General features: G+C 39.3%; 1 protein-coding gene across 3 annotated transcripts in view; it reads left to right on the top strand.

Annotated features, from left to right (window-relative positions):
* pde10a (phosphodiesterase 10A) overlaps nt 1-13,601 on the top strand; it is a 46,090-nt gene that overhangs the window by 1,671 nt on the left and 30,818 nt on the right. The window contains exons 1-2 of one of the 3 annotated variants that reach the window (XM_025060757.1): nt 11,279-11,408; nt 11,616-11,746. The exons of 1 other annotated variant lie outside the window; for it this stretch is intronic. In XM_025060757.1, the coding sequence (XP_024916525.1) occupies nt 11,683-11,746 (64 nt within the window). In that variant the 5' untranslated portion in view covers nt 11,279-11,408; nt 11,616-11,682. Of the gene's footprint in view, nt 1-11,278; nt 11,409-11,428; nt 11,747-13,601 lie in introns of those variants that run through there. One more of the 3 variants, XM_008322275.3, reaches the window with a different exon arrangement.

The following is a 13,601-nucleotide window of genomic DNA, read 5'->3' as shown; positions in this document are numbered from 1 at the left end:
TGTTTGGTCCTGCAGTACAGATTGATTTGCAGATTGAGGTCTATAAGTCTGTTATCAAAACTGCAGGAAGGCACTGAACTAATCGTCTGCTGGTTAAAGGTTTTTCCCATCTTTGTCAAATCACATAAAATTGTTCTAGTTTGCTGTGGATGCAAAAGACGTTGAATTGAATGGAGCGACCTGGCTGGTGTGCAGTACAAGCACCGCACTGAGGGTAGATTTTTTTTTTATCAATAAAAATATCCATATACATCCTGGTAAATAACTAATTTCAGAAGGTGGTGTGAGATTGCCTCTCACAGAGGGAAAAAAAGAGATACATTAAAATTGAATTCTATTTTAATCTGGAAAATGTAAATTCATAATTTTGATGCACGCCACCTCGTACTCTGTGCCAACCCGCGCTGACGTAAGACGTTTTCCAGTATTATGCAGTGACGGCACAGTGTTATTTTACGAAGCTTGCCTCACTACGCTCTCAGTATCCAGTAACTGCACCGCAGACACAAAATTAGGTCACTAACTGAAACAAAGTGGTACAGCTCTGACACTTAACTCCCCGAGGCATGTTAAGGACTAATCCAGTCCCTGGAATGCTGCAGTGACTTGGAGTCAAATCTAAAATCTGTTGCAATATTGATAATAATCATGAGCCAATGTGTAAAGAACGTCTCTGTCCTCAGGATTTCTCTCTCCTCTGGTAACATGTCTCCTTCTCTGATGCTCACCCTTGGTTTGCATATTGATGATTTACGTGAGCCCAGCTGGGTCTGGTTTCTCGTGTGTAGTAAAAAACGCCATCTTACCTCATCCTTGTATTTTCAAACTCCCAGCATTTTTTTCTTTCTTTTTCAAAGCCCCTCCTTTGAAATATCCTGATTGGTGACTAGCTGTTATTATATCCTGGCAAACACATGACAGGAGTTGTACGTTCAAGGCCAAGAACAGCATCACCTTGGGGCAGAGTCGTGCCTGCCTGCATTAATGGTGCTGCAGCAATGGAAACAGTTCACACTGGGTCGAGGCCTGCTGTGTTTCCGAGCGTCCCATTATTTAACTTTAAAATTCAACTCACGGTGTTTTATTTTTCATATCGATGGCGATTGTTTTCATTGCCTCGTGTAATTTAAGAATCAGGGATCCAGATATGGTTGACTTTTCTCTTGTTTCTCAACAATATAGCTCCTTAAAAATGAGTTCAAGCACTATCCTGTGCTAATGGTATGGTATGCAGGTAGTAATGCCAATACTTTACCAGATATTTATCAGTATCACATCTGTCTCCACCCATTACATTTGACAACCATGGAATAAGTATTTAATCATGTCATGAATATGATCCACTTTTCTAAGAGAAGATGTACAAATATTTTTTCTTGTTGTTTTTTTATCTCAGGCAAAGATATCTCCACAGCTGAATAATTTTGCACAAGTTTGTTTGCACTGATGACGTGTCCTCTCTGCGTCACGGCGTTTGGCTGCAAACGTTTAATGGCCCACGCCCAAGAAAGAGTTTCCCTTGGCTGACACAGGGGGAGAGCCGGGCGCTTCCTTTCCCTGACAGTGCCTGACATATGTGATCACTTGGGGGGGTCCACACCCACCACAATCCACGCACTCAAGAATCTGTCGTGTGTGTTTACGCAGTACACTCAGTGCGAGTTTGTCAAACAGTGATTTTCCTTTTTTTGGTAGAATAAATGATTAGTGACCCTTTTTCTGAGAAACATTTGAGTCAATATGAACAAATTTCTCATGAGCTATCGATTTATGAATTACTATTATTATTACTATTATGAGAATTAATCTCATTGTTTCTCACAATAAGTGTGTCATCATAAGGACTTCATATATGAATTTAAAAAATACAGATATTTTTAAAAATTAAATTAAAATGAAAAACAAGTAGTTAAGTAAATAATACAAATCTTATTTTGCCTCTGCTTTATTTATGCATTTTCTCAAATATGTACTTATCACCATAAATGTTTCATATAACAATGCTCAGACAGCAATAACGATAAGTGGTTGTTTGCACAGCAACGGACCATCATCTGTGTTCATTCAGCTTTAAACAAAGAGAGAGAAAAAAACAAAAGCTAATACAGCAGAACAGTACAGTAAATCCCTCATGCTATTAGCATACTCTGTAAATTAGCATCCTGCTCTATGACAGCTCTATTCATTGTTGCGTCTGAGCTTGTATTTTCTCATGGAAATGATTTTGGTTTGCTGCGAGGTCCGTGGTGAGGAGGTGCAGAAACACAGGCATTCAGATTCATATCAGGACACAAAGAGCTTTTTGTTTGGCCTCTTTAGGACACAGCCTGGATCTGTGTGTTACAGGGACACTCCTGTGCCCTCCAACCACCCAGTGGACCCCCGGACACCTGCAGTAGTCGCGTCCGCAGTGTGTGAATGATGATGACGATGTAAAGGTGCTGTGTTCACACGCCTACAGGTGCTGTAGTGCGGCATGTCTGTAGAAGCCAATCAGAACACTGGAAATGTCACTGAAGGAAAGATGACAAAGTTGATCAACTGTGATAATAATGATTGGAGCAAAGTTCCCCTCTATCAGGATCTGAATGGTCAAAATTGTACTGTAAATAATACTGTAAATATCCCAACAACAAGGATTAATGTAACTCATTAATTATTTCTTAGATTTACAATGATTTAGGAACTCTCAGTGGTGTAACTGCATGTCACAACCACAGAGGAAATTGGAGCAGAATAAAGGCTAATGAATATTATACAGAGAATGAGTTAGACAGCAGTAAGTGTACGTTAGTACAAATGCTATATTTAACTATACTCAGTACAAAAAGGTAGTATAGTAAGTATATACTGTACTTATTATGTTAGTCTGGTAATTCTTAGTCCTGTGAAAAGTAAAACAAATAAATAAAACATCAGTGGTATTTATTTCTTATTATTATCTCTAGCCTTTCAAGTTACTTTTTAATGTAAATCTTTTTTTCACAGGCAACAAAAAAACAAAACAACATGTATGTGCTATAACATAGCCCAAGTTTGACACGTGTGCTCTAGAGTGATGTAGAACAGAAATGACATGAGAAAAATATACATCATTGATATTTTTATCACACAAATATGATTTTTACAGTACAGTATATCTTATTTGATTACACATGTGAAGTAAATAAGTCATTAAAAATGCGTTACACTTTACAGTAATATAGGGAAATGTGTCAGTGTTTCTACTTTCCTCTTCGAAAAAGTTCTTCACTTGTTAATGATGACAGCGCCACCTCATTAAGAATACGTCACGAACATTACAAACTCACAGGAGCAGAAAACAAACCCTCCTCTCAGAGACAGTGGATCACTGCAGTCAAGGTCAAATGTCGCTCTTTTTTTCCCCTTTTTTTTTCTCTCTCGTCTGCATTCAGGGGACAAATGACAGATTTGGTGGATGGGTTTGTCCCAATTTGGTTAAAGTGTGGAGCAGCTCGGCGTCACACCGGAGCACAGTGTTCCAGCCGTGCACCGTGTGTCTCCTTAGCTTGGCACGGTGCCCGCTGTGATCACAGACTGTGCCATTTGTCGTTATGACGCCATAGAGCTCTTAGTGTGTGAAGCACATGCAGCCACTCACACACACACATACACAAAGAGAATGCATTTTTATTCATTTACTGGCTCTTACATAAGTCCCATCAGCCCAGGTCACAGAATCAGTGACCTGGAATTAATAATGTAAAAGTGAAGCAGATGTTAACTGTAGGTTAACTGTATGATGACTCAACATATTAGCATGTTTAATGTGCATAAACAATTGCTTATGTTTTGTTGGTAATAGAAGAAATGTTATCACAACAAATGAGGAGATTATGAAAAAAAAAGGTTTGTTTTACATCTAAACAGTCAATTCATCTGATGAAGCACAAAATATAAATATATACATTTGGAGAAATAACTGATAGTTTAGTGAACCTAAGATATTGATTGAAATAAAAAGATAATTATTTTGCTTATGCTAATTTCTTTAGATCTAGAAATAATTTCAGTTTGATTAACAATTACATTAATATATTTTCTTTATTGTAGCAAAACTTAACTAAAATGTTGGTTTATTTCCGAAATGACGTCACCCTCGCCAGATCGCTGCTGGGATTGGACGTTTTCAGAAATAAGAAATGTTTTTATTGTTTTATTTTAGGACATATTTGACAAGAACACGCATTTTCAGACCACACTCCTGTTGTGTGTCAGCAATTGACTGTAATCATATTGGCAAATAACAACAAAAAAAGGAAAAGTAAATGGGTGGCTTTAAATGGTAAAGTAATAGAGGAACGACAACAGTTTCTGCGACCGCACCATAATGCGTCACTACTGAGTAGTGCGTCAGTTGAGTGTGTTGTACGCTGTTGTTGAGTCTACAGTAGTGTTAGTGTATTCAGGCAAATGGATATTCTGCCACTAGGTGGAGCTAAAGTATAGAGGTGAAGAGCAGGGAGCGTCAACTACTTTCTTTCTTTCTTAAATCAATTAGAGGTTTTGAATATTTCGGCACATACTACTGTAGGTACATTTTTATGCAAGTGGAATTATAATGAATATGACAATTACCTGAAGCTCAGACTGTACATGTCTCTTTTCTGTTTTGTACTACTACTACTACTATACTACTACTAAATATACTATATACTATATATATATATATACTATAACTTGAAATAATAATCCATAATATAATCATCCATGTGACTTTGAAACAACTTTGTTTAAGTGATGTCTTTCTTATGACCTCACACGATGGTTATTTATTCTAGTATTATTGTGTTCAGATTGACATTGGTCAGTGTGTGTGTGTTCACTGAGACGACCATGTCCATGTGTTATCAGTAAACAGGCAGACCTGACATCTGGCTGCTGGGCTGTCTTGGCCTGTTCTGATGTCTGTTGTGCAGAGACGGTGACAGGTCTGTACGTCAGCAGCCATATTTCTCACCTATGAATCATGGTGACTTTGTCTGGCTTCTGATGAGAGTGCTGGGAGGTCAGACCCTGAGTCCTCACATCCTTTAGGCTCAGTTTGAAGATCAGTTCAGTATGAGGATCAGGAAAATATGACAATATTTTGGACACATCATTTTAATCAAGTGTATTATGTTAACAGTATGATTAATGCTCCGAAAACTATATTGATAAAAATATTGAAAAGAAAAAAGAAATATTCACAAATAATGCTTGGACGTGAAGCCGAACAGTCAGCCAACACTGCTCCACACACACATACAGACATGCTGGACACACACTCTTGTACTCTCCTGTCACGAGAAATACAGCAGCAGGTTGTGTGTGTGTGTGTGTGTGTGTGTATGGCTGAGTGATCAGTGCTCTAAAAGCCTGTGTTTGAGCAGGACTGTGTTAACATGGCAGCTCACACATCAGCACACGTGTGTTCAACAAGCAGAGTGGTGGCAGTGTGAAGCAGCCCGGCACTGCATGATGAAGATCTCCTCATTGTTTATTGTAAGTATGTGTGTGTGTGTGTGTGTGATGTGGAGAGTGGAGCGGTGGTTTGATGAGGAGCTGATGAGGTCATGGCTCATGTCTCCTGTTTGCGTCATCACCTATACCATGTGTCTCCTGCCAACAGCTCCTTTTGTGGCTGTGTCACAGGAACGATGGCACCGGCCAATCAGGAATCACGTTCCCATCCACATTATTTTGAGGAAGCATCTTATTGACAGACCTGAGGTCGAAATATATTTGTATTGACGTCTCACTGGGCAGGTTTAACCACATTGTTTGTCTGCATAGAGGAGCGTTTGCTTTGGTCTAGTGACATCATCATCCCAGCAAATGAACACTGTTTGTATTTTTTTTTCTATTCCTCCACCCCCTCATGGACCGGTTACCACATGTTCATCATCACCATAATTACGCTCTAGAATTATTGACGTGCTAATATGGGTCAAAAGATTAACCGTTAATCTGAATAATCTGAATTTGCATGTGTCAGGAATTAAATATGTCTAATTTAGATTAAGGAAGCATCATTTTATTTTCAAATCTTAACAAAAAACTATTTTATTATATATTATTACAATCATTTATTTTATTTTTTAATGCTGCTGCTTTATTCATAGTGTGTCCACTAATAATGGTAGAAAGAAATATAGTTGTTCAGGTTGTGTATCTTAACATTTTGATCTAATATTGCAAGTAATAAATAATATAAAAGTGTATCTCAATATGGTAATGTAACATTTAAAATCAATTTTACTACTGTATCTTTCTGAGAAATGAGAGTTTATAAGGTTTTTTTCTTTTTTTCAAACCATGAGGGGAATTAAGTACACTTCTAGCTAATTTAAATGCCATTTACCACTGCGGTATCTGTGTGTAATGCACATAAATTACAATGTACCATTGGTGCGTGCGTGTGTGTGTGTGTGTGGCAAACACTCAGGCAGGCATAATTTGTGCCAGCTCTGTGACGTAGAGGACATGAGGCCCAGGCGGCTGCCATGAGTGGCAGTAACAGCATCTCTTGCTCCAGCCTGCCCCATCTCTGACTTCATTGGCTCCAGCTCTGACGCAGATACACCCGTCCCCTCCTCCCCTCCGCTGCACACTTCTTTCATCATGTTTTTTTCTTCACCTTTTTTTGATTCATGTGCTTTCTGCGGCTCGCCCTCCACTGCAGCGCTGCACACTGTGCCACAAAACACCTCTTTACCACCTGTCCATTGTTTCCTCGGTGAATGATTCTCTTTCTACGTCTTTTATACAATTAACAAGATCCAGATATAGATACTCATATATGATCTGACGCATACTGGAATATTTTAATTGTGCTGTTGAGGATACAGATGACATTGACATTCAGTCACTGTGAAGATTATATTCAAACTGAATATTTCAGCTGTTGAATAAGACAACCAGGGTGTCAGACCCATAGACTAGTGTCCAGAAGGTGAGTAGCAGTAAAGCACAGTTTGCATAGACTGATTAAAAAATGTATTTACATCAGGTAGTTTTGTTGGTTCTGTTTTATCACTGCTTCTCACAATCTTTTTTTTAGTACCACACCATGCATAGACACTTACTAAGATGTGGAAAATGTATATTGTATAGTTTAAATGACAGTTGTTCAGCCCTTCATGAAGTCAGACTTCTATAAGTTAAAAATAAATGAATATTATTATTTGATTTTACCCACAATTTTAATTTCTAATAGACTTAATAAACAGGTCTGTTAACCAGTATGGTTTAGTGTCTCAGTCTCTTTTCTTCACAGGCAGATCTCAGTGACGTACATATGAGATGTTTACTGAGGGTCATGGACACTACGTTTTAACTGTAATATAAAAATAGACTTTGCTGCATTTTTTTTAAAGCTTAACCAAAACGGCAGTTAGCAACGTCATTCTGCTCAGGCTGTTGTTACTGTCTGACTCCACAAAAGCAGCCCCCACCATATCTGCCTGTTTCCTGTTGAAAAGCCACCACTGACTGTCTGACTGTGTATTCTGAACACCTCAATGTCTCCTGGTTCACATGACTTTACAATAAAGTATGTAGTATTTCAAAGATTGCCCAAAAAAGTTTAACTTGTAGGGGACTGGCGACAGTTTTAAAAAATGGTGACGTGTTTTACAGACATAATGTGACTTTTTCAACACAAGGCAACATTCTAATACCATTTGCAAATTAATTCTAATTCCATACCATTAATGTCTGTCTTGTACTCTACATGAACAGTGCCCTCTAAATTGACAGGCACATGGAGGCTAACACCTCCTCTTTGTGTGTGTCACCAACAGACAATGTCAGTTTGTCTCTGATCAGTTAGAAACAGGACTTCCTTTCCAACTAAAAATGTGAAGAACAAGTACACGGAGCAAAGGAAGGGAAAAGCCAGCGTTGTTACGTGGTTTTTTAATCGTGTCAGTGCAGGTCGTCGAGGTCGGTGCTGAGTGCGGGTGTACAGACTAAAAGCTGCACGGACCACATGATCACGTAAAATTGACATATTAAAAAAACGAATTGAATTGAAAGATCCACTACAACCTTTTAATTAGAACATACTGTACAATCAATCGGCAAAGGTCTCACTGATGCAGAACATCTTGGATAGGAATTAGTCATTCCGATCCCAGTCTACATCGGCAGAATGCAGACATCGAGGACTGAGGTCACTGTTTCACATTAGATAATTCCAGGAACAGGTGACATCACAGCCATTAAGACTGTGAAGAAGAGAGAAAAGCTAAACCTGTCTATTTCTGTCACTAGATTAGTTCTACTCCTAAATCATCCCATCTAGCTGTGGTTATAATTTATGTGAAAGGACAAAAAGTATTTTAAAAATAAGCAAAAGAACAGACATTCAGACATAATGTCTGAATGTCTTTATTAGATAGTTGGGGAAACTCGGTGTTGGATTTATGTTCAACAAAACCATCACGTGAACAGGCCTCTGCATTGCCAATCCCTAAGTCCATTAATCCACAGACAACTACATAATTTGACATGGATGATGTCGCCGAAGGTGAGAGGAGAAGGAGGGAGAACAAAAAGACAGAGTGCCTGATGTTCTGATGACGTCTTCGCAGGAGAAGAAGAAAGAAAACAGAGAGATGTTCAGAACAGCCGGTGATAAACAGAGATTTGATATTGTCTCCTGGGAGGGCCAAGGAAATATTAGAGCGCAACAAACCTGTCCTCGGGGTCTGGGGTTTTGTACACTGTAGTCCGTCATCTCTTACAATCGGCGGTAATTAAGGACGACATAGGGGACATAACGATGCAGTTTGATTTGTATGTGCATTAATCTAAATTATGCACCTATTTAACATTTGTCCTCACGGCTCAAAGCGTGGTGACGTCCATTGACGTCACGTTGAAGAAGGTCCACGTTTGCAGTGACATGCAAATGTGTGCACATCGGGCTTTGTGTAAACACGGCGCTTGACTCTTTTCCCTTTCAGTTGTTGCACTTTTATGACAAATAAGAGTGAACACGGGCAGTGATGTGCTCGCTGGCTGTTGAACTAGTTGTGAGCCAAGCTGTGAAGATGTGCATAACTCCCTCAGTCCCCCCAGGGACCCTGTATTTTCATGGGCCTGCCTCTGACGTCAATGCTCCGGCTGTCCTGTGGATTGTCAGAACAGACTATTCAGCTGGGGGAGGGGACTGGGAGTCTCTGGTGTGTGTGTGAGTGTGTGTGTGCATGTGTGTTTAAGCCATACATAGATGTTACTGTGCTTCTGTGTTTTGCTCGCACGTGATTTGTAAATGCGTTGCTCACATTCGGGGTGTGCAGTGCAGTGAATGAAAAATGTGCTTAAACAGGAGAGGTCTGTAACAGGGGTGGGGGCAGGCGGAGGGATGATGGGGGGCTATAAGCCGTGTGTGTGTTTGAAAAGATGTGCAGCTCCTGTGTTGGGACACAGAGGCCTGTAGTCGGAGGATGTTGCTAAAAACAGCTGAGGGTGGAAGTGTTAAGTATGACTGCTGACCGCTTCACTCCGCCGTCAGCTGTTGATGCCACAGCCCCAACAATAGTAGAGCAACACTTTCACCAACAGCTTTAAGAGGCAGGTGCATATGACACACGCACACACACAAAGTCACACACTGGTTTCTGTGTTTTGTGAGCACTTTAGGGATCCATATGCATGTCCCTAACTTACATTTCCTTCACTATAATAAATATATGCCTAATCTAAATCCTTACCCTAACTCTAATCTGAGCCTCATTCTAATTTCTCAATATACCCTCCATCTGTGTGGTGACCTGCAGATGCCCTTACAAGGGCTAAATGTCCCCTGTAACAGTATTTTATTTAAAAACAAAATGTCTCATAAGCCTAGCTGCAGCAGGAACACTCCATGAATTGCACATTTATTCATTTCATATTTTACACAAGATGTCTTGTAATATGTGTATATTCACAAATAGAATTTTAGAAGCAGTATAATAATCCAAACACCAAGTTAGAGGACAATGCATTCAACTTTTGTATAAATAATATGTATATATATATATAGTGTGTGTGTATGTATAATTGGCACATTTTGTTTTGAAAAAAATATCTGTACATTTTGACATTTCTCTTTTTCCACAATGTAATTATTTTACTGTTGCTTGGAGTAAATTCTTGGTCAGGGTTGTCACTGGGAGTGAGTTTTACAATTTCTAATAAGCAATTCTGTAAAATTAGCGTCAGAGATATCATTCTGTTTACTTAGCACAGTACAGGAAACATCTGACAGCTCCAGATTTGCCGGGATCATTCGGTTGCTTGTGTGTTTTTCCCAACAGTTTATCTATTATAACATATGACTTCAGTGTGTGTGTCTCGCTCCCTTACACACACACACACTGCATACCATGTACAGAAAATGCACATGGCTTTAAAATGTGCTCCAGGGCATCAGTGATCACACATCAGTGTAGATAAAAAGAACCTCTATGTTTCACAATGTTCTATATTCAGTACAAACGTACTGTAGATACTGGGTTTATTTGACAGTAGTAGCTGCTCAGTTATTTCCTGTTATGTAATAACTGTGTGACGTCGGTGGGGTCAGATACAGCCGGGGTCGCTGCTGGGTCACAGCCGTGGTGCGTCCCCTGTATTCTTGAGCATTTCCATATATGTTCTTTGTCCATAACCATCTCAGTGATACTCATAAAGTTCAGTGCCTTCTGATGTAGCTACTGTAAATCTTCGCTGGCTTTTATCACAGTGTCTTATATTTATTTCAAATATGATTTGTAGGTTTTTATTGTTAATGCTATAAACTAGAATGTAAAAATGTTGGACATTTAATCTCTATATTAAATGTTTTGAATTAGTTTGTATCGGATTCAAACTGTATTATCCCACATTTGTCACAATGTTGAAAGGCTTCCTATGTATGCTATTATGAATAAGAGAAACTGATACTAATTTTTAACTGTCCAGTACAGGCTTTAGTTGAAGCAGCACGCTGGATTTACAGAATAGGGTTCAAAATTGCATTCACAACACCTACAGTAGAGGAAAGGTAATTACATCCATTTAATACCAAACCATATTTTGCTGACTACATCTTAAAATACTGCATGTTGAAGTTGAGGACTTTTATTTTGAATATTTACAGTAAAAAAAAAACATGCTCCACCATTAGAGCTAACTTGACGTTTTCGCGGTGCTCTCTCTCTCTCTCTCTCTGGGCACGTGTGCGTGCGTGCGTGTGTGTTTTAGTCCCACCTCTCTCCCTCTCTCTCCGTCTCCCTCTCTCTCCCTCCCTCTCTCGCTCTCTGCATCTATGCTCGCTCGTTGCCTCGGGTCCTCCAGTTGCTGCTGCTGCTGCTGACCGTCCACAGCGGAGCCACCTTGCCGTGGAAGGCAAAGACTGCAGCTTTCGACCAAAGGTGCGGGGTTCTCTTAAGTTTTGGAGTCGAGGAGGCGGAGGAGGAGGGGGCGGAGGAGGAGAGGAGGGTGGGGGCAGCTCATTGCTCTACGTAACCCTTCCTAAAAGCCTCGACACCATCCTGGAATAGTTGTTTTCTTTATTTCTTTATATATTTTTTTCACCTGTTTTTTTTTTTTTTTTTTTTGCTTCAAACTTAACACCCAAGTTGCTGGAACCGCTGCTGTGGCTCCACTTTCCCCCGGCCCCTCTCTCCTGTAGCGCTCACTATCGACATGGAAGATGGTCCGTCTTCGACAAGCTGTTTCAGAAGGTTAACGGACTGTTTCCTGGGTGCAAGTACGTATATTTTTAAAACAAAAGATGACAAATAAATATAATTTTGGGCTGTTTGTAAGTAAACATGGGTATGATTTGTTATATACTTCCGGCCGGTCCTGCAGGCAGACGATATTTCTTCCCCATCCCTCAACTTTATGAATGAGCGATTGATAGAAGAATAAGAAGGGTGGGGACTTCAGCTGACGACTGTAATTCCTAAAATGTAGCACGTGTCCACTGAATGTTTTTTGTTTGTTTGTTTTTGTTTATTTATGCAGTGTGTTTGTTTTTTGACGCTTTTAGGGCAAATCTGTGAAATGTTTTCTGTCTTGAGACGAGTCGATGTGTTGCGGATGGGACAACGCCGCAGAGAGAGAGAGATAGAAAGTACATATACTGCTCATTGATCCAGGGTAAAAATGGCAATTTTTCAGAAGCCAAATTTGGATTCATAATTGGCATTTTAAAATGCAAAAATATAAGCATTTGTACTTATAAGTAGAAATAAAGTACATTTGTAAATTAAATGTACACTTTTTTAAGTATCACAATTACAGCTTTTTAATGAAAATTTTCTGTTTTTTAGGATGATTATAGCTGTAGCAAATTATTTTTTAAATCATCAATCATTATTTTTTAATAGCCTAGTATGTTATATGCATTATACTAAAATATGGTTAAAATGTCAGCGTGTCCTGAAACATAAAAATTCATACCGTTTTATTTATCATTGTATTTATTTATCAATTATTGTAAATGTATTCAGTTACTCTATAATTAACTAGACCGGCACATCCTATCAGATAAATATCTTGATTAAAAGGAAAGTCAAAACATTTAGTCATTGATTAATTACCAATACAGGCAGCCCCACGGGCTGCCTGTATTGGTAATTAATCAATGACTAAATGGTTTCATAGCTAGCAGTGTGTGTGGTGGTGTGTTTGTTTGTGTGTGTGCACATGCCACACAAATAGTGTCAGGGCTGTTTTGACACCTTACGTGACCTTTACTGTTATCTTTGTAATAGGAAATGAGAATTCTCTGGCCTGGTGTCCAGACTGACGCCACCATGGGATGTAGCAGCAAACTGCAGTCACTGAAGCTATTAGGGAAGTATGGCAGTATGTAGAAATGATGCTGTCACACTGACTAAAAAAGGCCAGCAGTGTTAGAAGGTCGCTGTGTTGTCAAAACCTTTTCATTTTAAAAACAGTCATAAATGCTGTTGCTGCTCAGACAGATATCTGTTTGAAGTTGATCCTAAGTGTCATGTTTAGCATCAACTGCCCGCTTCTGTCACATGCTCTCTTTCATGAATCAATCTGGGATACTTCCAGGATTACCTCTCCCTGCTTGACTTGATCAGATTAGAGTTCAGAAAAGAAATGAGTGAAACCTCATGAACATGAGTGTTTCTAAAGAATTGTTAGTGTGACTGTCCTGTACAGTATAATTATTAAGCATGTGATAGGTCACCACCCAGCTGAGGCGAGAAGAGGCTGTTTTCGCTGACACACTGTTGCATGTTGCTCCATTCACTCTGGGCTTGTTAATGCAATTTCCAACACTTAGTTCTTCCTCTGTTTATCCTAGTGTCATGGGACAGCTGGCTAGATCCATGAAATACTTTACAATGTATATGTGTATGTGTGCTCGTACATATTGTTCATGGGGAGTCCCCTGAATCAGAGAGGTCAGGCAGGATTACCTTAAAAAGACATTGCATCAACCCAAAATGCTTAGGTCTGCGATTAATAAATTACGTATAAAAATCTGTGCATTCACTGTTCATAAACATCTCCCACCTCCTGCTGCAGTTCTATAAATGGAGCCATACTGCTTGACTTGTGTGTGCTGAAACTTTGTTGGT

The sequence above is a fragment of the Cynoglossus semilaevis genome, chromosome 12 (genome assembly GCF_000523025.1).
Source record: "Cynoglossus semilaevis isolate Cse_v1.0 chromosome 12, Cse_v1.0, whole genome shotgun sequence".
NCBI classification, from domain to species: Eukaryota; Metazoa; Chordata; class Actinopteri; order Pleuronectiformes; family Cynoglossidae; genus Cynoglossus; species Cynoglossus semilaevis.
This window is presented reverse-complemented; position numbering and strand designations above follow the sequence as displayed.